Below are 21,435 nucleotides of genomic sequence, written 5' to 3' on the forward strand. Positions count from 1 at the left end.
CTGTCGGTTCAGTGTCTCCGTTGTTACTGGACCATCATCATGTCTTCAGATCCGTGCTCCTTCTCCTCCTTCACCAGGTGCGTCACCAAACACCTAAACCTGTCCCTGCACCTGGACTTCGACAGACACGTCATCAGGGCCAAGGTGGAGCTGACCGTGGAGGCTCTGGAGGACCGGTTCTCCGCTCTGGTAACGTTAACGGACCCGGTGCTCTACTCCGGTACAGCTATGTGTTAGCCTGGGGGCTAACGAGCTGAGTCTTAGGATTTCATACCGTGTTTATGGTCCCTGAAGGGATCATGAAATACAACTTAACTCCGATTAAAACACTACAAAAAATAACATGAAGTCTGGTCTGCGTATGAACTCTGTAACACAGTTATGTGTCTCCTGACAGAGACTTGCTGCACAATCCAGACGTTTACTTTAACAAAAAGAACTTAATCGTCAAAATGGCAAGTTTTAAAGAAATGAACGATTAACTCTGATTTCATTAATCAATCAATAATGTGATGAATCTATTATAGATGCATCAGATAGCACTATTTAATTCAGCACATTCAAGTTCTTCATGTGTCAGTTACGTGTAATCACCTCCAAATTACTAGATGTCGGGGTTTTCGGAGCTTTGTATCTGTTGGTCACGGAAAGAAACTTTAAATTGCTGTGTTTTTGAATGGAGTTTGGTGTGACGTACTTTGGGAGGTAGTTGGGGCTGTGTCCTGGACTTTGACTTAAAGGCTGAACTGTAAGACAAACGCCGGTGTGAACCAGAAATTGTAACCGAATCTTAATTGTTTTAAAGTTGTTATAAAACAGATTAGGTTTGTTTCAGTTTCACTATTCAGTCGAATGTATCAGAACACCAGAATAATGTTATTTCTCTGTTAAGTTTTAAAGTCCTTCAGATGTGACTCAGCCTCATCTTACTCTTTACATCGTACACTCTTAAAGTCTGCTTTATTCAGTTCATCACGTGTGATATGAAACGTAAATCATTTGTAATTTCCAGTTTAAATATTAAGGAATTTATCCAGGAGTTTAGATTTTATTACACAGCTGAATGATCAGCCATTCATTTAAACAGTCTCTAACTTGAGCTTAAATTAGGGCCATGAATATTTATTAGCCACTGACTTTTTAAATTTCAGTTTTGTAATGGTGTTTGGCATGAACCACCTCCGATATCTGGGGGATATATTGGGCTAAACAGTTTATTAAAGTTAAGATTTATTTTAAAACTTTGATCAAGTTTTTAACATTTATGCAACAAAAAATTATAAAAAATTAAATTATTTTATTATCTGGGTTTGGACTTAAAGACTTAGAACTGGTGTGCTTACCTGAGGTCAGATTGTTTAGTCTTACATGCCTTTATTGAGAGGACAGTGGGTAGTGTTGGAAACAGGGGAAGAGAATGGGGATGGCATGCGGCAAAGGGCAGAGGGCGGGAGTTGAACCCGGGCCGCTGCATCAAGGACTGTAGCCTCTGTATGTGGTCACCGATTTAACCGCTGAGCTAAACCGGTGGCAGTCAAATTCCTGTTATTATTAACAGGACCATAAACAGTTTAAGCTGTAAATATCTGTATTTTTGAATGGAGATTGGTGTGTGCGAGTGTGTATTAAAGACAGGCTGAAATTATCAGGGCTCTGTTATCATGGACTTTGGTAAGATGCTGATTTGAGACTGCAAGTCTTTCGACTGAGTCCAGAGAGTGACAGGTGAGTGTTTATCAGCAGGTAGGTCTCAGTGCCCGGGTGCTGCTTCAGCAGGTCTAACATCACTGTCAGAATCTCATTAAGAGAAGTGTCGTTTTATCTGAGCAGACTTTGGACACCAGAGACCTGAAGATCATCTCTGTGAGCGCTAATGGACAGGCGGCTCGCTTTACGATGGGCCCTAAACACAGCTTCAAGGGGACGCCGCTGGACATCACCCTGCCCTTTGACCTCTCCAGGTGACCTCTCGTTCTCTGTCTTCAGGTGATGTCTTTTCAAAACAAAATGTATTAATGTGTTTGTGCTGTGGACCAATCAGAGGGCAGCATGTGATCGTGGAGGTGACCTATGAGACGTCTCCATCGGCGTCTGCGCTGCAGTGGCTCTCACCTGAGCAGACAGCTGGAAGGACTCAGCCATACCTGTTCAGCCAGTGTCAGGTGAGCCCACAGAAACACACACACACACACACACACACATTGTGCATGTGTCCTGTAGAGCAATCGCTGTGTGGTTGTGAAGTTTTTGTGTAATCTAAATTGTGTAAAGTTCCTGAATGTTTGTTCCTTTTTTCTTCTTCGTTCCTGTTTACATCGTTTTCAAAGGTTTTTTTGTTTTAACAGTTTGTTGTTCCTCTGACATCACTTCCTCTTTGGTGTTTATAAACCTGTCAAAGAAACGTTCTAAAGTTTTCTGATTAAAAGAAGACTTTAAACTGAAGATTTTCACCTTCAGTTAAAATAGTTCAGTTAAAAACATTTTAAAAAATCAGCTCCGTGTGTGTTTCTGTGTTTCCCTGTGTTTCGTCTTACAGGCTCATCACTGCAGGAGTATGATTCCCTGTCAGGACAGTCCGTCCGTCAAACACACCTACTACGCCCGGGTAACACATAGAGGTTTCTGCGGAGTGACCTGTGTTTTGTCTGTGAGGTGTCTGCGGTGTGACCTGTGTTTTGTCTGTGAGGTGTCTGCGGTGTGACCTGTGTTTTGTCTGTCAGGTGTCTGCGGAGTGACCTGTGTTTTGTCTGTCAGGTGTCTGCGGTGTGACCTGTGTTTTGTCTGTCAGGTGTCTGCAGTGTGTCCTGTGTTTTGTCTGTGAGGTGTCTGCGGTGTGACCTGTGTTTTGTCTGTCAGGTGTCTGCAGTGTGACCTGTGTTTTGTCTGTCAGGTGTCTGCAGTGTGACCTGTGTTTTGTCTGTCAGGTGTCTGCAGTGTGACCTGTGTTTTGTCTGTCAGGTGTCTGCAGTGTGACCTGTGTTTTGTCTGTCAGGTGTCTGCGGAGTGACCTGTGTTTTTTCTGTCAGGTGTCTGCGGTGTGACCTGTGTTTTGTCTGTCAGGTGTCTGCAGTGTGACCTGTGTTTTGTCTGTCAGGTGTCTGCGGAGTGACCTGTGTTTTGTCTGTCAGGTGTGTACAGTGTGACCTGTGTTTTGTCTGTCAGGTGTCTGCAGTGTGACCTGTGTTTTGTCTGTCAGGTGTCTGCGGTGTGACCTGTGTTTTGTCTGTCAGGTGTCTGTGGAGTGACCTGTGTTTTGTCTGTCAGGTGTCTGCGGAGTGACCTGTGTTTTGTCTGTCAGGTGTCTGCGGTGTGACCTGTGTTTTGTCTGTCAGGTGTCTGCGGTGTGACCTGTGTTTTGTCTGTCAGGTGTCTGCGGTGTGACCTGTGTTTTGTCTGTCAAGTGTCTGCGGTGTGACCTGTGTTTTGTCTGTCAGGTGTCTGCGGTGTGACCTGTGTTTTGTCTGTCAGGTGTCTGTGCCTAAGGACCTGGTTGCTGTGATGAGTGCGATGAGAGACGGACAGGAAGTGGATCCTCAGGACCACAGCCGGGTGGTGTACAGGTTCAGACAGCCGGTCAGTTCTTCTACTCTTTATTTACCTGTCGTCATTATAAGTCAGAGTAGTTATAAAGTATTTCCGGAAGCAAACCTCCATAAATCACACACCTGTGGTTACACCTGTAACCCTGACAGAAGAGTTCATGTTGTAAATGTTCATGTTTGTTGATGTCACCCTGACCTTTAACCTTTGACCACAGGTGCCCATGCCTTCTTACCTGATTGCTATCGTGGTGGGAGCTCTGGAGAGCAGGTAAATTCTGTCTCACCTTTTGATGATGGCATAATGTCACCTGCAGCAGGTAAACAGTGTTCTGTGCTGTGATTGTGCAACAGGGAGATCGGGCCGCGGTCCAGAGTCTGGTCTGAGAGAGAGTTCGTGGATAAGGCGGCATTTGAGTTCTCTGAGGTGAGTCACACACACACACACACACACACACACACACACACACACACACACCTGTATAATCTATACCATTTGATAACTAAAAATAAAAAGAAGAATACATTTTATTTGTAGCCTTTCAAAACACTCAAGGTCACCTTACAAGGCAGAGTTAACAACAAACAACGCAACAATAAATCAACAAAATGAACAAGACAAGTTTACAGTGTATAAATCACCTTGTGCAGAGGTTAGTGTGAGCATCACACTGAACATGTTGAAAAAGATTTGAGCTGGGATTTGATAACAGAGAGTCAATGTTACGGATGTCGGGGTGGAGAGAGTTCCGGAGGTGGGGGCAGAGCAGCTGAAGGCTCTAGACCCCATGGTGGTCAGGCGGGCGAGGGGTGCAGGGAGGTGACTGGAAGAAGACCTGAGAGTGTGGGTGGGTGTGCTGATGTGCAGGAGTTCAGAGAGATACAGAGGAGCGAGGTTATGGATGGCCTTAAAAGTGAGGAGCAGAATCAATGAAGCTGCTGAAGGACACGAGTGATGTGATTGATGGGTTCTGGTGATGATGCGAGCGGCAGAGTTTTGGACCAGTTGAAGTTTATGGAGGGACTTGAGAGGGAGACCGAAGTCAGGGGAACTGCAGTAACCAGTGCGGGATGTTACCAGGGTGTGAACTATGGAGGTGCTGCTGGGTGTGAGGGATGAGTGGAGGTGATTAATGTTATGTAGATGAAAGTATGCAGACAGAGTGACATTATTGATGTGAGCTTGGAATGTGTGTGCTGTCGAGGATGACACCCAGACCCAGGGGGAGGGAGAAACTGAGGAGTTGTCAATGGTAAGGGAAAAGCTGTCAGATTTTGTCAGGGAGGATTTGGTGCCAATGAGGAGAACGTCGGTTTTATCACTGTTTAGTTTGAGAAAGTTGCAGGAGAACCAGGATTTTATTTCCTGTAGGCAATCAGAGAGGGAGGTGAATGGGAGAGTGGGGTTGGTTTGGTGGACAAGTAGAGCTGGGTGTCATCCGCATAGCAATGGAAATGGATGTGAAGTTTACAGAAGGTATGGCCAAGAGGTAGAGGTAGAAGTAGGTAGATGATAAACAGAAGGGGCCCCAGGACAGAACCCTGGGGAACACCGGTAGTGACTGGAAATGACTGGGATTTGGAGGTTTTGAGTTGGATGAGTGCGGCCAGAGAGATCAATCAAAGGGAATGTCAGAGCTTCCAATGCACGCTAGTCTGTCAAGGAGGATGTTCTGAGAAATGGTGTCGATGGCTGCACTCAGATCAAGGAGGATGAGACTGGTTAGCAGTCCGGAGTCATCTGCCATGAGGAGGTCATTAGTGATTATTACCTGGGCTGTTTCTGTACTACGGAGGGGGCGGAAGCCAGACTGGAATTGTTCATATAGCTTATTGTCAGACAAGTGAGCGTGAACCGAGATGCAGCTGTTTGTTCAAGGATTTTAGATAGAAAGGTAGGTTAGAAATAACTAATGTTTCTGTTAACTTTAACTGCTGTATAAATGTTTGTATAAATCTTAGTCTGTGTCAGACTTTATTGTGTGTGTATAAATGTGTGTGTGTGTGTGTGTGTGTGTGTGTGTGTGTGTGTGTGTAGTTTAACAACAGTATTGTGTGATCATCAGACGGAGAGCATGTTGAAGACAGCTGAACACCTGGCAGGTCCGTATGTTTGGGGTCAGTACGACATCCTGGTTCTTCCTCCATCGTTCCCGTACGGAGGCATGGAGAACCCCTGTCTCACCTTCGCCACACCTACACTGCTGGTATATATATACACACACACACACGCACACGCACACACGCACACGCACACACGGATACGCACACGCACACACGCACACACACACACACACACACACACACACACCTATACATAAAAACATATACATATACGCATGTTGTACGCACATGGATGTACATATGTATAAATGAATGTGTTACATATTCATAAATTCAGTCATACATTCATACATTTATACACGCATTAACTCAAACAGTTATTCATACATTCATTCACTCATATATATATGTGTATATATACGTATATATATACATACATGTATATGTATATATATGTATATATATATACACACATATATGTATATATATATATACATATATGTGTATATATTTTTTAAAATGTACTTTTATATATCCAATAACAAAAATCTACATGAATGATTTAACTTGCACTTTATTAATAATCTTTAAATTGATACTGCGGTTGTTTTCTTAAAGTTGCTGCTTAAATAAAACCTTAAGCTAAGGTACAAACTAATGATTTTCATCAAGGAAGCTTTCTGGCTTATTTGGAAGAGAAAAAATAAAAACACTATATAATTCAGCATACACAACTCAAGTAGCATCAAAGAAGTTTCCATAATAATCTTATTTAAAAAGTGAATTAGCCCTTTATCGCCGCTGCGTCAGTCTCGCTCTTTTTTTGAACTTCACTTACACATTGTTGTTTACGACAGCTTGTGTTGACGTCGTGACGTGCTTCAGTCCTACGGCAGCCTTATGCAAACGCCGTTTTTAATAAAGCACTTTTTGCTAATAATATTTGCTGATAAAAAGTGAGAGAGAGTCCTGAAGTGTGATTTGCATTACATCGCTGGAGATATGTTGGATTTGTTGCCATGGCGATGCGCTCCGTGGCGTATGTCAGGCCAGATGCTGCTCATCCCTTTACATTTTTAAATACCACTCTTACAAACCATTAGTTTGTACAGATTACCAGAGTAAGGAGGGTCATAAAAAGTGTGCTTTCATGTCATGAATGGACAGTTGACGTTACGCGGTCGGATTATTGAGAAGAGAGAACGCCAAATTGGTCAGTAATTTTAAGTAACAGTTAATTGATTTATTTTCCTCCCTGTCTGTCTGGAATATAACGCAACAATATCAGCTCTACACAAGACGGAGACCATCGTTTATTGGCAACTTGTTGAAACTTAGCTAGCTTGAAATGTAGTAATTAGCAGCAACGTTAATTACTAGTCAGCAGTGAGTTTGCAAACATTACGATGACGGTTACATCCGGCTCGCGCATCGCCAAATTGGTTGCCATAGGTTACACATAATGATATGCATAGCGTCACCCCGTCCATTAACAGGATTGGCTCCTCGGGTATGGGACGTCTCAAACCTGCCAATCTGAACACGTGTTGTTCAGCCTGTCCTTGGTACACTGCAGCTTAACAGCAGACAGGCCCAGCCATGGAGATGATGCTGCTGTTGTCCCTGATGTGTCTTGTAGCACACGAGAAACACCACATGGAAATGTTTACAAGGTCAAACACTGAATTTTCACTGAAGGGGGTCTTTAAGTATAAATTATCCCAGGTACACATTACCTGTATGACGTGTGTGGAGACTCCATGCAAATGGGCGATGCACGTGATGTACGTCCCCACCTGAGGCTGTACAGCCATCGGCCGCTATCAGAGCCCAGATCCGCCAAGGAGAATAGTTTGTGACAAGTCCTATTGGGCCGGTTAATAGCAAAACGATAAATAGGTCGACCTCTAATTTGTATTATGTAGCATGTATTTACTATCTTTATGTATAAATGTATGTGTATAATGTATGCAACGTGTGTAACAACATCCCTTGGCTGATCAGCTTTTCACTGAGAGTCTCTTTCTTTACAGGCTGGAGACAAATCACTGTCCAACGTGAGTAAAAAACAAATATTGTTAAAACATGTTCATTTATGTGTAAACATGTTCACGTGTTGATGCATGGTTCTTCCTGTCAGGTGATTGCTCATGAGATCTCTCACAGCTGGACCGGTAACCTGGTCACCAACCAGACCTGGGAGCACTTCTGGTGAACAAACAGAGAACTTTTTATTGATTATAAATATTAACTCATTATAATTTATAAAAACATGAAGTTTATTTTACAAAGACGTAAAGTTTCTGTGAAAACAAAAACTATGATGGCTAAAGAAGCAGGTTTTTTTGTGGCTATGTTCAGGCTAAACGAGGGTCACACGGTCTACCTGGAGAGGATGATTGGCAGGTGTATGGAAGGTGAACAGTTCAGACAGTTTAAAGCCATGGGTGGCTGGAAGGACCTGCAGGACTCGGTGAGGACCTGGACCTGAATTAAAAAAAATTTAATATTTAAATTCTGTTTGACTTTGAACCATATGTTTCAGGGTTTGCACTGTTTGTTTCTTCTTCTGGTGTTTCTCACCTGTCTGTGACATCACTCAGGTCAACACCTTTGGAGCCAACAACCCCTTAACAAACCTGGTCCCCAGCCTGCAGGATGTTGACCCCGATGATGCCTTTTCCTCTGTGCCCTATGAGAAAGGCTTCGCTCTTCTGTATCACCTGGAGGAGCTGCTGGGAGGGCCAGGTAACACCTGTTTGATATCAGCACAGGAAAGGCCTGTCATAAAGTACCATATTTATATATCAGCAAGACATTACTGCAGGTACAGGCAGTTCCTGTTGTGAAGCTTTCACCTGTATCTCTCTCAGAGGTGTTCATGGGCTTTGTGAAGTCGTACATCCAGCTGTTTGCGTACAGCAGCGTCACGTCAGACGAGTGGAAGAATTACCTGTTCACATACTTCAAGGACAAGGTGAGACTTACCTGAGGAACTTCACCTGAGTTTACAGAGAACAAATTCTGACAAGTTGGTACTGTGTTGCCTCATGGGTTGTCTGGTTGGGTCTGACATGTGGTGTGAATGGGGCATTCATGTACCATGATGAGTGTTAGGATCCACCAGCTGTCTGAGCGGGATTCTCTGCTCCAGAAGCTCAGATCGGCTCAGCGGTGCAGCAAGTCTTTGACAGTTTGTAAAGTTCTTGATTTTTTTCTCGGTCAGGAGGTGGATCAGGACTTCAGAGTCCAGTTTGTCCTGGACCTAAAGGAGTTCTGAAGGTGACTCTGACCTGTGTTTGTCTCTCAGGTGGACGTCCTGAATAAGGTGGACTGGAATGCCTGGATGTTTACACCTGGGATGCCTCCAGTCAAACCTCAGTGAGTAGATCCTGCCAGACCCCCACCAGGTCCACCCTCCCTCTGTAGACCAGATGTGTTTGTTCTGATGTTACATTGATGTGTTTCAGGTATGACACCACGCTGGCCGACGCCTGCATCGCTCTGAGCCAGAGGTGGATCAAGGTAAGTCCAGGCTCAAGGTAAAGAGCTGGTTCTACATGTGTTTCATGCTCAGAGTCAGACCTCTGCCGCCCCCCCCCCCCCCCAGGCTAAAGACCAGGACCTGAGCGGCTTCAAAGAGTCCGATGTGAAGACCCTGTCGTCCCATCAGCTCATCGAGTTCCTGTCCCTCCTGCTTCAGGAGGTAACCCACTTCAGCCCACTTCAGCCCACTTCAGCCCATTTTACTGCTACTTTACATCACTCCTCACCTGTCTCTGTTTCAGGCCTCTCTTCCTCTGACTCACGTGATGAGGATGCAGAAGGTTTATGACCTGAACTCCTTCATGAATGCAGAGATCCGCTTCAGGTGAGAGGCATCATCATATCTTCCATTTAAACCCCTCCCCCTCTCTGTAGCCTCCCTTTGATTCGCTATTCTCCCTCCAGGTGGCTGAGGTTGTCTGTTCGGTCCAGGTGGGAGGAGGCTGTTCCCATGGCGCTGAAGATGGCGACTGAGCAAGGCCGGATGAAGTTCACACGACCGCTCTTCAGGTGTTCATTCTCACCTGCACCATAGGAACTGTTTGATCAGTTTTTTTATAAATATTGGTGTTTCCAGTTTGTGTTTGTTTCATTTTCCTGTTTGTCGTCGATGTTTGTGTTTCCTGTTTGTCGTCGATGTTTGTTATTTCCTGTTTGTGTTCGTTTCATTTTCCTGTTTGTCGTCGATGTTTGCGTTTCCTGTTTGTCGTCGATGTTTGTGTTTCCTGTTTGTGTTTGTTTCATTTTCCTGTTTGTCGTCGATGTTTGTGTTTCCTGTTTGTAGTCGATGTTTGTAGTCGATGTTTGCGTTTCCTGTTTGTCGTCGATGTTTGCGTTTCCTGTTTGTCGTCGATGTTTGTGTTTCCTGTTTGTCGTCGATGTTTGCGTTTCCTGTTTGTCGTCGATGTTTGCGTTTCCTGTTTGTCATAGATGTTTGTGTTTCCTGTTTGTCGTAGATGTTTGTGTTTCCTGTTTGTCGTAGATGTTTGTGTTTCCTGTTTGTCGTAGATGTTTGTGTTTCCTGTCTGACTCTGTGTTTCTTTCTTCAGGGAGGTGTTTAACTTTGAAAAGTTTCGTGATGAAGCCCTTCGAGTGTTTAAGGCTCACAGAGCGGCGATGCACCCGGTCACCGCTGGACTCGTCGCCAAAGACCTGAAGGTGGATTCCAGCATCAGCACCAGTCTGTGACCAATAACAATACACACAGTGTTAATACACGCAGTGACATCAGTCACAACTGTTTTCTTCTGTTTTTAATCTGGTTTATTTGAATCAGTTTGTTGAAATGTTTCATCTCAGGGCAGAAAAGAAGAAACAACAAATTAATTGAGAATTAAAGTCTGTTCTGTCCTTTATAAACTTTATAAATAAAGTTTGTTATGTTCCCTTTAGTCCTGTGTGTGTATTTTTTTAAATGTACCACAGAGAATAAACCATTAACAGTTTGTTGAGGGTTTGAATTCTTTGATTGATGAAGTTTAAAGTTTTGATGTAAGTGAGGCAGCACGTAATTTAATTATTCTTAACGTTCAGAGGAGAAACGGTTCAAACAGCCTCAACATGTTCAATGTTCCTCTCTGTGTGATGGATCAACAACTGACCAGTTTCACCATCAACTGTCACCATGAACCAACAGGAAGTTACATCACAGAGACATGAAGGAGGAGGCTGTACATTTCATAACAGCAGCTTCAAACTTTTAAAACGTTTGATCTCTACCTTTATCACATAAATAATAAAAGATAATGTATCATCATTGAACTCTAAGTGAGTATTAAGATCAAACTAAAGTTTCAGTGTTTGTGATTAAAGCGGAACAACTGAGTATTATTTAATTTAGTGTTATAAAATAACTCTCAATGAATATCCATGTTAATGTGTTAATGTTGACTCGTCTTCCTCTCAGCTTCTTTTATGAATGACTTACACTGTTGTGATTCTGCATTTCACACTTTATCTTTTAGATTTCAATTCGTTTTGTTCTTTTATTTTGTTTCGTAATATTGAAACAATCTGGCTCCTTCAGGATTAATAAAGTTCCATCTTATCTCACTGTGTTCGACCAATCAGCTGCTGTATTTCCCTTCACTCACCTGTTACTGATGACATCATACTTCTAAGATGACGTTGATGGTGGCACAATAACATTCAGATGTTTGTATGAACAGATTTGAGGACAAACCAACATTGGGAGTAAATTATTTATTAAAGATAAAAAGTTAGATTGTAGTATTTGTTTGTTGTTTCATAATTAAAGTTACATTAAACCAGCTGATCAGTCACATGACTCGTTCACCAGCATTAATAAAAGATCCTTTGATCAGGTGAGATAAGGCTGACAGGTGAAGTTTGATGATTGAATCTATACATGCTGATCTGTGACATTTGGCACAATGTCGAACATTTTTATTTAAATTAACTTGATAATAAAAACCGAACCTTTGAGAACCTTTTATGAACATGAAGTTAGAAATATGAACCACACACTGCTAGTTACTCAGCTAACAAGTTACACAAAGATAAACTCAGTAGGCCTAATTGACCATTAAAGTAGTGAAGACTGTTTAGTGTAGCGCTAACTTGCAGTTAGTAAGCTAGCAAATGTTTTAGGCGATAGTAGCTGGTTAGCACTAGCACGTTTCCAGCTAGCCAGCATATGACAGATGAACTCGGCAGTTTCAGGAGCACTAACTGAACGTACAGTCGTGTTGGCAGGGCGGCCTGCTGGCCGTCAGACCTGCTGAAAAAATCATGTTGGATAATTAAAACGTAGTTTAAATTGCTTTTAGATGTTAAGAGGGTTTGAGCTACTGATGAGTCTGCTGCTGGATCACAGAAGACCAGAAACATGATCGAACAGAAACGAATCTAGGGATCTAGCTTAGCATTTGAGCTAATATCCTGTTTAAATGAAGCTCCTCAGAGTTTAAAGGCCTGAGGTCAGTCATCATAAAAAAGTTCACTTATTAAACCATTTGAAACAAGCTAGCTAACATGCTAACTCACAGATAGCTCTGTTAGCAAAATAAGAGCTTCACTATGTGCCCGGGTATCGAGAGGATTCATTTTAGAGGAAGAAGGAGAAAAAGGAGGAGGACTGAAGCGCTCACTCTCTGCACTCCATCTCCTCCGTTACTGGGTCAGAAGTCAGACTGGATTAGACAGGTTCTGAGGTCTGAGTGACTCTGGGTCAGGTTGTGGTCCATCTCAGATCAGGTCCATGTTTGTCTGGTTTTCTTACAGCCTCAGTCACTTTAATGGTTTTAACCTTTGAACAATAAGTCAGGCTGGTGGTGACATGACTGCTGACAGGTTCAGGGCCAGCTCAGTCCGAGTCCCCGAGTCATCATGAGCTCCTCCAGGTTCTGGTCCTCCTGTCGTTCCTGCAGTCTCTGCTCCTCCAGCAGGGACACTAGAGAGTCTCTCTGCTCCACCACCTCCAACATCTCCTCCAGGATCAGACGCTCCTCCACCAGCTCACACGCCTCCTTCAGGTGGTCTGAGGAGAGACAGGTAGAGACAGAGAGAGAGGGACGTGTTGAAAATAAAGTTAACATCCAAACTAAACTCCGTGCAGTTTGAAAAGTGAACATCTGTGATCTTCTGCTGGATTAACTCCAATTTCTAAGATCTCGGTAAATCTTCTTTTTATATTTTCCTTGTTGTAATTCAATGATTGAAATCAGAAATCAAACCGTGTTTATTGATCAGAGTGATTGTTTACCGTCCACGGCCATCCTCTCTCTGAGCTCCTGCTGCAGGCGACTCTGACGGTCCTCCAACTCCAACTCCCGAGCACTGAAACAAAAAGAGACTGGACCTGATCCATCCTGGACCTGTCATATAAACTACATCCAGGAGGTTCTGATTCACCTGGACCTGTCATATAAACCACATCCAGGAGGTTCTGATACACCTGGACCTGTCATATAAACCACATCCAGGAGGTTCTGATACACCTGGACCTGTCATATAAACCACATCCAGGAGGTTCTGATACACCTGGACCTGTCATATAAACCACATCCAGGAGGTTCTGATACACCTGGACATGGAACCTGCTCTGCGGTTCTGGTAGACCTGCTTCTGATACTCACAATATCATGAGTTCAGACTCGTATCTGAGCAGAGAGTTCTTCTGCTGGACCAGTTGGAACCACTGCTGCATCAGAGCCGGATTATCCAGTTTACCCAGTCCTGCAGGGACAGAGACGGACTGGTGGGCCGGACTACACACAGTACAGTGTTATACAATAGTGTGGAAAAGTATGCTATATTTCAGAATGCTACAGGACACTGCAGTACTGAACTCACCTTCCAGGTGAAGCTCGACGTCTGGGCCGGTGTCGTTGTCTCCCCAGTAATCTGACAGGTTGAACACAGCTCAGTGTAACTGACACAGATGAAGCAGCAGCCCAGTGAGGAGCCCTGAGGAGCTCCAGCTACACAGTCTGGATTCATGTTACTTTACTTTGTTAATAACATTTCATACAACTGTGTCTGTTAATGTGTGTCTACAGACATATACACATTGTGTATGTATACATACTTTATTTACTTATATTTATATTGTGTGTGTGTGTGTGTGTGTGTGTGTCGTCACCTGCTTCTCCTCTCAGAGCTTTCTCCACCATCACTCCTCTCTCCTCCAGCTGTCTCTGCTTCTCCTCCACCTGCTGCAGCTGCCTCTGGATCATCTAAGAGATATATAGAAGGGCTGTCTCACCTGTCTTTATTAGCACACCTGTCTTGTGTGTGTTTAGCCCTGCACCTGGTCTCACCTGAGCTTTGTGGAGTCTCTTTAGCTGTTCCTGTTTGGCCTTCCTTCTCGCAGCTCTCTGAACTCGTCGGGTGATTTTGGTATCCAGGTCTTCGTCTTCCTCCTCCGGTCCCCTCTGGAACAAGGTCTCCTTCACACTCAGACTGGACAGCTCCTTGGGCTGGACTAGGACCCCCACCACCTCGGTGGGGCACGAGGAGCGTCCATCAGAGTCCTGAAGGCGGGACGAGTCCTTCTTAGAGCGTTTCTGAAACAACAACAGTGTTGATACGTTACAGAGAGACTGACAGAGTCTGGACTGTAGATCTTAGAACCACCACGAACCAGAGCCCTGATCACATGGTCACATGATGACTCGTGATTGTACCTTGATGGCGTACGCTCGTTTAAAAGCCAGAGCGTGAGGAACATAGGCAGGCTGAGAGACATGAAGGATATAAGAAGTCAGGTGAGACTTTAAAGGTTCATTCAAAAACTTCAGGTCTCAACATACACTGAGGTTAGAGGTTTAAACATTCTGTGGTTTGAAAAGTCAGTCAAGAGAAAGCCGGGGTAAGTCTAGGTCAACTCTCAAATTGTTGAAACAAGCCTCAAGTCTGTTCAGAAAAACTTGCAGTCACTTGGGACGAGGGAGGTGCATCTGGAATCGCTTTTTTGACCGGTGAACCGACGAGACTCAAATGTTCTTTTTGGACGTGATAAAAGTTTCTTTGGAACGAACAGCCAGAGACCGACAACAAGCTCTCCATCATGCTCGCGCATTCTGATGCACGCTCTCTCTCATACTCGCAGAAACAAACACACATGAACACGCACACACGTGCAACTAAGAGGTCAATTTATTATTACTACCTGTGGCACCAACAATCGTGCCCACAGATATTAATACACTGTCCAGTCTCCATTCTACGCACGCGATAACACAGCCGTGTGATCCAGCAGCAACAAGAAGTAAACAAACATTCACAGCCGACCTTTCTTTGATGGTCAGACACAGAACACGAGATCCTGTCCGGACCCGACGGCCCGTCGGGAGCTTTAGTTCATGAGTTCCCTGCTGTGCCTCGTGCGTACATGTTTCCACGTTAACGACAGGCTGTGGACACTTCAATTAAAAAGGCCTACGGCAGGCCTTATTATGTAGGACAGTTTGTCTGCTGGTTTTGATGAAAGAGCATCATGTGACATGCTGTGGGGTTAGTCTGTAGCACAGTCTGTCGACTGTGACACGCGCCGCGGAGAGTACCCGCTCAGACGTTCCGTGACGTCCCAGGAGCAGAGACATGCGACAAAGCTTTAACTGTTTAACTGCTGGTCTCATTTTGCTCTCAGGCTCAGCTCAGCTCACGACAACAGAACATGTTTTCCCAAAAATATATGTTTATTAAAAAAAGACAAAAACATTTTATTTAACCACTTAACTGGTAGTATTAACCGGTTTAAATTCTTAGCGGTCAGTTAACCATTAACCGGTTAAAGCGCACGTCCCTACCTACAAATCTGAAGTCAGTTTAGACTAACATGTTTCCAGTTAGTTGATACAAGTCCAAGTTGACAAACTCGTAGCTTCAGTGAATGTAGACAGGCCGATTAACAGAGTTAAAGTTGAGTCTCAAATCAGTCAAGAGCAGTGGAAAGACTTAAAGAGGCTCAAGTAGAGTGTCAAGTCCAAGTTCATTAAAGTCAAGGCTGCAGTTCTTGATTGAAAGTCAAATCAAACTAAAACATTGAAGAACATTTCAGGTAATAACATATAAAACTCTCAGCTACAGTCACAGACCCTAAATCACCACGACAACCTAAAGCACAGATTTCCTACAGAAAAGAGTTCCCTGAATGTATCACAGCTGATACCTCCTGGTTCTCCTCCTCCTTGATTGTGACTCTCTGGATCTCAGCCGTGAGGTCGAACAGCTCCAAACGCAGCTTCAAACATCGGAAAAGGACCGTCAGTGTGTGGGCCTCTGCAGGCGGGTTCAACAATGACTCACACTTTTAGACTTAAATTCAGATATTAGTCTGATCCCTCCACTCAGTACTAAGACTGAAGATTACACTGACTGGGACTGCTGGTCCACATCCTGAAGGAGAGAACTCTGATCATACTAAACATGGGATCCTGTGGAGTGCCTCAGGGTTTGAGTCTTGAACCGCTATCATTCAACCCGTACCCGTTGCCTCCAGGTCATGTGATCATAAGACTCTATGTCACAGCTCAGGATCACCAGGCTCACAGCAAATATTAACTCATTTTATGTAATTGAATAAAGACACGACAGAAATCTTCTGTTCAACTACAACAAATAGACATGGTCTCGACCTCTTGTTTCAAGGCTTCTTCAATACAGCATGATGTTCATTTAGTCAGTTATGGTCATTGTCACTGTTGATGATGTCACTGTTAATGATGTCACTGATGATGTGTGTGTGAGTCTTACGTTGTTTCTCGGTGTCAGTGAACACCTCTGCAGCTGAACGGATGAGTCCAGATCCGACTCTTCTGTCAGACCTCCTGTCACACCTGAACACACAGGAAGTACAGTAATGACATCATCACAGTGACCTTACCCTGCTTACACGTGTGACTTTATGACATCATCACCTGTGGCTCTCCTCTGATTGGTTGTGTCGTTCTTCAGCCTCTCTGCAGGTAAAGTCCCGCCCCTCTTCTTCTTCCTCTCCTTCCTGTTTCCAGAGAACACTGCCCTCCAAAGGGACCTGGACCCACCTCCTTCCACATCCATGTGTCCGAGGGGCGGAGCCACTCTGAGGCCCTTCAGCTGGAGGAGGAGAGCCCCGCCCCCCGCCTGCAAAGGTGGGAGAAGGTAAGGGGGGAGGCTTTGGGCTCCTCTATGTCTCCTCCTCCTTGCCCTCTCAGACTCCGCTCCCTCTTCATCTGGCTCCACCCCTTTGTCATGCAGGAGGAGGGGCTTTTTCTGTGGCATTTTTGGGCTGTCATCAAATGAGCCCCGCCTTCCAGCCTGATGCCAGGGGGCTTGTCTGAGAGCAGCTGTTTCCATGACGACTACAGGTGTGATCAGTGTGGGCGGGGCTGTGTCCCTGTCCTCATTTTGGGTGGAGTCAGGCAAAGTTACGAAGGATGCTGTGGAGGGCGTGTAGGCAGGGGGGCGGGGCCCAGAGGGAGGTGAGGAGGAGGATATGAAGGACAAAGGGCTGGAGGTGGAGTCAGGCTCCACAGGTATGTCACAGTGTGTGATGTCACTTCCTGCTTCTGAAAAGAGGAGAGGAGAAAACTCCTCCTCTAAAGGGGGAGGGACAAAAAGGGGGGAGGGGCAAAAGCAAAAAAGAACCAAAAAACAAATCAATAAAAATGAAGATCATCATAACAATAAAAAATGTATTTTAGGTGTTTATGTTGTGGCTATTAGTCCAAAATCCTACATTTCCCATAATGCACCTGGATAATGTACTAACTCAACCCCTCCAGCATGTAACACAGTTGGTGTGTCCCAATCCAGGATGCTCCATCCGTAGCCAGCGTAGACGTTAATGTCGAACTGAAATGAGACGCTCTGGTCTATGGAGGATTTCCTGTTTGTGTCACCAGCGGTTCCCGCCTTTACCCCTGCGTCACCAAACGCCGCTCCTGTCGCCTAGCAACAGGTAGCTAGCAGGCTAACTAGCTAGCATAACAACGTCACGTAACATAACCTCATATATTAAAGATAATTTATTTCAAGGGGCCTTTTGTTTTTGTCAAATATGTAAAGCTAGCTATTCGATTGAGTTGAAACCAAAAACGTAAACATTTAAATGTTTATTCTTTCGGCTGCATAAAGGCGTTTTCAGACGGGGGCCGATTGACGCGCCTAGTCATTCATTTTCAATGAGAGGCAAGTGGTCAGTAAGGGAGGCGCGGGCAATCTGACAGGCGGAGCGACAGGTGGGCGCGAAACTGTCGCGGTCGTGCTTGTCTCACGCACACACTCGCCCGTTGCCAGAGGTGAAAGTTCTTGAACTTTTTTCTATGCGTTGTGAAGTAGTAGCCACAAACCTGATGGATGAGAGACTGATCCTTGCTGTGTGTGAGTTTCCAGAGTTATATAACCACTTTTTAAACCATTACCGGGACATTAACAGGAGAGTTTTTACATGGCAGAGCAACAGCATAAGACTGGATATCAGGTAATGCATCGTAGTTTTAACTTAAGCCAGGCCATATGTTACGCTAGCTAGCTAGCTTTAGCTATCAACAAGTCTGTGGTTGGCATTAAAGACTAGAGCAGTTTGTCTGCCTGGCTATTCACATGAGGAGCGCAGTGAGACCCCGCAATCCTACCAGGTACGCAGGTGGAGTGTTGGCCCCGTCTGAAAAGACCTTAAAAGGTCCAATGTATGGGGTGCTGGTTTAGCTCAGTCGGTAGAGCAGGCGCACCACGTACAGAGGCTACAGTCCTCGTCGCTGGAGGTTCAACTCCTGGTCTGCCGATCATTTGGTGCATGTCATCCCCAACTCTTTCTCCTCCTAACATTTCCTGTCCATCTTCAGCTGTCCCATCAATGAAAGGCAAAAAGCCCAAAAAATAATCTTAAAAAAAAAGTCCAATGCATCATGGGATACGTTGGGCTGCAAAGGATCCATTGGGTGTATCCTTCCCGGGAAACAGAAGACGCATTGAAGGAGCCTGTTTTGGGATTTCAGCTCTGCCTTCAACACGATCATCCCGGCTCTGCTTCAGGACAAGCTCTCCCAGCTGAACGTGCCCGACTCCACCTGCAGGTGGATCACAGACTTCCTGTCCGACAGGAGGCAGCACTAGAAGCTGGGGAAACACGTCTCTGCCACTGCTGGGGACAAGGGCAGGCTGCAGCGTATCATCCGCTCTGCAGAGAGGGTGATTGGCTGCACTCTGCCATCTCTCCAGGACCTGTACACCTCCAGGACCCTGAGGCGTGCAGGTAAGATCGTGGCCGACGCCTCTCACCCAGGTCACAGTCTGGTTGAGACCCTCCCCTCTGGCAAGAGGCTGCGCTCCATCAGGATCAAAACCTCCCAACACAGGAACAGTTTCTTCCCCTCTGCTGCCAGCCTCGTCACCAAGGCCCCGACCCCCCCAACCCCACCCCCCCACGGGACATGGACTCTCATCCAGCCCCTCAGTCACTCAACACTTAACGAATGTTTAAGACTCTAAGTCAGACTCTATGCGTTACATTAACACACACTGGACTCTTATATTGTCTGTACACCGCACTATTTTTATTTTTAACTTTAACTTTATACTGTAAGCTTTTGTTCTCACTAATATCTATATATCTATATATATTATACGTATTGCTTTTTATATTTTTATTCTTATTGCCTGTTGTTTTTACTTATTCTATGCAAGTCTTTTACTTATTTTTATTCTGTTCTGTGTTAATTGTTGCACCAAAACCACCAAAACAAATTCCTTGTATGTGTGGACCTACTACAAACTTGATTCTGATTTTGATGATTGGATTGGGACAGCCTTTGACGCGACGCTGTGATGCAATTGGCCTTCAAATACCACCTCGAAGGCTGCAGCCCCTGGATTGGGACACAGTTAGTGTGCGTGTCAGAAACAAACTTTAATATAAACAGCAGAGGGCTGTACTACGAAGCAAGTTCAACATACCCAGGCTTTATTTGGGTTACCTTGCTCATACCTTGCATTAACTCAGGCTTTCTGCTCTAGGCTCTGTGCGCGCTCACAGAAAAAGGGACATTTTAGGCGCCATTTGAAGCTCCTTCCACACAAAAAGAGGCGAGCTGCTTCAGTCAGACTGTTTAAATGAGAAGCTGTGATGAATATATAAAAAATGATTATGATAAAAAAACTGCAGCTGCAAAAATGAAAGAGGAATGCTGCAGAGATGTATCTTTTAATATGCAAATTAATGTTTTTATTTTACCTCATGAAATGCTCTCAGTGCCTCCCGATTATTTCTGATGTAACAACTACACACGGTACGACTCTAACTGTAACAATGATTCACATGATTTCAGGAGTATGGTCAGGAACTGCTGTTAGGTCGGATACTTTCACTTCATGAAAAATGCGTGGAAAAAACTTTAATTAGAATAGAATTCAAATTAATTAATTTAATTGATTTAATCTGTGATAAATATCTACAGACTGATCAATTTTATTATCTGTGTTTTAGCTGCAAAATGCCGTGTAAAACGGATGTGTTCCAGTGTCCTTAGATGCTGTGTCTTCAATGTTCTTTTACTGTTTGGATGATCTGCTGGAATGTAACCCAAAACTGGAGGTGGGGTCATATTCATCACTAACTGAATGCATGGGCTCCATGATGTGATACATACAGTACGTCCTACTGTACCTGCACCACTTCGTTCTGTGTCCTTACATGCAGAACGTAACGTTCCAAACGTTTCCATATACATATAACCTCAGTTGAGGATCTATATTACCCGCGTAGAACATCATCAGGACATTATTGATGAAAGGGCGGCGCTTTACAGCCAATCTTAAGCCCAAACTCTGAACATAACCTGCTCCCGACCAGGTTAGCTTTGCAGAGTATGTTACCATAGTGATTTAGCCAGGTTAAGAGAGCCAGCTTTGTGACACTGAAAACCCTGGGTGTATGCTCAACAGATCCGGCTGAGGCTCTAATCTTGCTTCTTAGTACACCCCTCAGATCAGGAGCTGTTGAAATAATCAATGTGTTGTTTAATGAAGATCTAAATTCATGTTTTTATGAATGAGGTTTGGTTGGTTTGATTCTACCTGTCTCCTCCTCTATCATGAGCCACAGACCCGACCGACGCTCTGTGTCCCAGGGGCTGTACTCCCCCTCTACCAGCAGGGGGACACACAACACAACATCACAACAACACAACAACACAACATCACAACATCATAACACAACAACACAACAACACAACATCACATCACAACAACACAACATCACAACATCACAACATCATAACACAACAACACAACAACACAATGTCATAAAAACATCACCTCACAACACCACAACAACACAACACCACAACATCACAACATCACATCACAACCTCACAACACCACAACATCACAACAACACAACAACAACACAACACATCACAACCTCACAACCTCACAACACCACAACACCACAACACCACAACACCACAACATCACAACAACAGAACAACCCAACAACACAACATCACAACAACAGAACAACCCAACAACACAACATCACAACAACACAACATCACAACAACAGAACAACCCAACAACACAACAACACAACATCACAACAACACAACACCACAACATCACAACATCACAACATCACATCACAACCTCACAACACCACAACACCACAACACCACAACAACACAACACAACATCACAACATCACAACAACAACACAACAACACAACATCACAACAACACAACACCACAACATCACAACATCACATCACAACCTCACAACACCACAACACCACAACAACACAACATCACAACAACACAACACAACATCACAACATCACAACAACAA

At 44.4% G+C, this 21,435-nt stretch overlaps 2 protein-coding genes across 2 annotated transcripts in view; one reads left to right on the forward strand and one right to left on the reverse strand.

Moving 5' to 3' along the window:
- lta4h (leukotriene A4 hydrolase) lies at positions 1-10,568 on the forward strand. The gene is made up of 19 exons (XM_069671290.1): positions 1-189; positions 1,831-1,961; positions 2,042-2,162; positions 2,537-2,605; positions 3,469-3,573; positions 3,758-3,810; positions 3,894-3,966; positions 5,606-5,746; positions 7,637-7,660; positions 7,744-7,814; positions 7,965-8,076; positions 8,207-8,351; positions 8,477-8,580; positions 8,914-8,984; positions 9,074-9,128; positions 9,214-9,309; positions 9,392-9,474; positions 9,555-9,659; positions 10,199-10,568. The coding sequence occupies exons 1-19, from the start codon at positions 40-42 to the stop codon at positions 10,335-10,337; spliced, it is 1,848 nt and encodes a 615-aa protein (XP_069527391.1). The 5' UTR covers positions 1-39; the 3' UTR covers positions 10,338-10,568.
- Positions 10,283-21,435, reverse strand: part of LOC138599569 (protein-methionine sulfoxide oxidase mical3b-like) — a 26,493-nt gene continuing 15,340 nt past the window's right edge. The window contains exons 23-31 of the mRNA XM_069671293.1: positions 20,670-20,738; positions 16,532-17,191; positions 16,368-16,450; positions 13,931-14,176; positions 13,753-13,846; positions 13,464-13,514; positions 13,247-13,346; positions 12,874-12,947; positions 10,283-12,648 (exon numbers count right to left, since the gene is read on the reverse strand). Coding sequence (XP_069527394.1) covers positions 12,464-12,648; positions 12,874-12,947; positions 13,247-13,346; positions 13,464-13,514; positions 13,753-13,846; positions 13,931-14,176; positions 16,368-16,450; positions 16,532-17,191; positions 20,670-20,738 — 1,562 coding nt within the window. The 3' untranslated portion in view covers positions 10,283-12,463. The remainder of the gene's footprint in view (positions 12,649-12,873; positions 12,948-13,246; positions 13,347-13,463; positions 13,515-13,752; positions 13,847-13,930; positions 14,177-16,367; positions 16,451-16,531; positions 17,192-20,669; positions 20,739-21,435) is intronic.

Source organism: Semicossyphus pulcher, unplaced genomic scaffold (genome assembly GCF_022749685.1).
Source record: "Semicossyphus pulcher isolate SPU_LCO1_2020_fin unplaced genomic scaffold, fSemPul1.0.p SCAF_20, whole genome shotgun sequence".
In the NCBI taxonomy this organism is placed as follows: Eukaryota; Metazoa; Chordata; class Actinopteri; order Labriformes; family Labridae; genus Semicossyphus; species Semicossyphus pulcher.

Bases quoted from the DNA above. Each gene is read 5' to 3' on its own strand.
- lta4h (XM_069671290.1), top strand. From the start codon at position 40: ATGTCTTCAGATCCGTGCTCCTTCTCCTCCTTCACCAGGTGCGTCACC. The intron at 8,985-9,073 runs GTGAGTAGATCC...GATGTGTTTCAG, and splicing joins ATGCCTCCAGTCAAACCTCA to GTATGACACCACGCTGGCCG. The intron at 9,660-10,198 runs GTGTTCATTCTC...TTCTTTCTTCAG, and splicing joins TTCACACGACCGCTCTTCAG to GGAGGTGTTTAACTTTGAAA.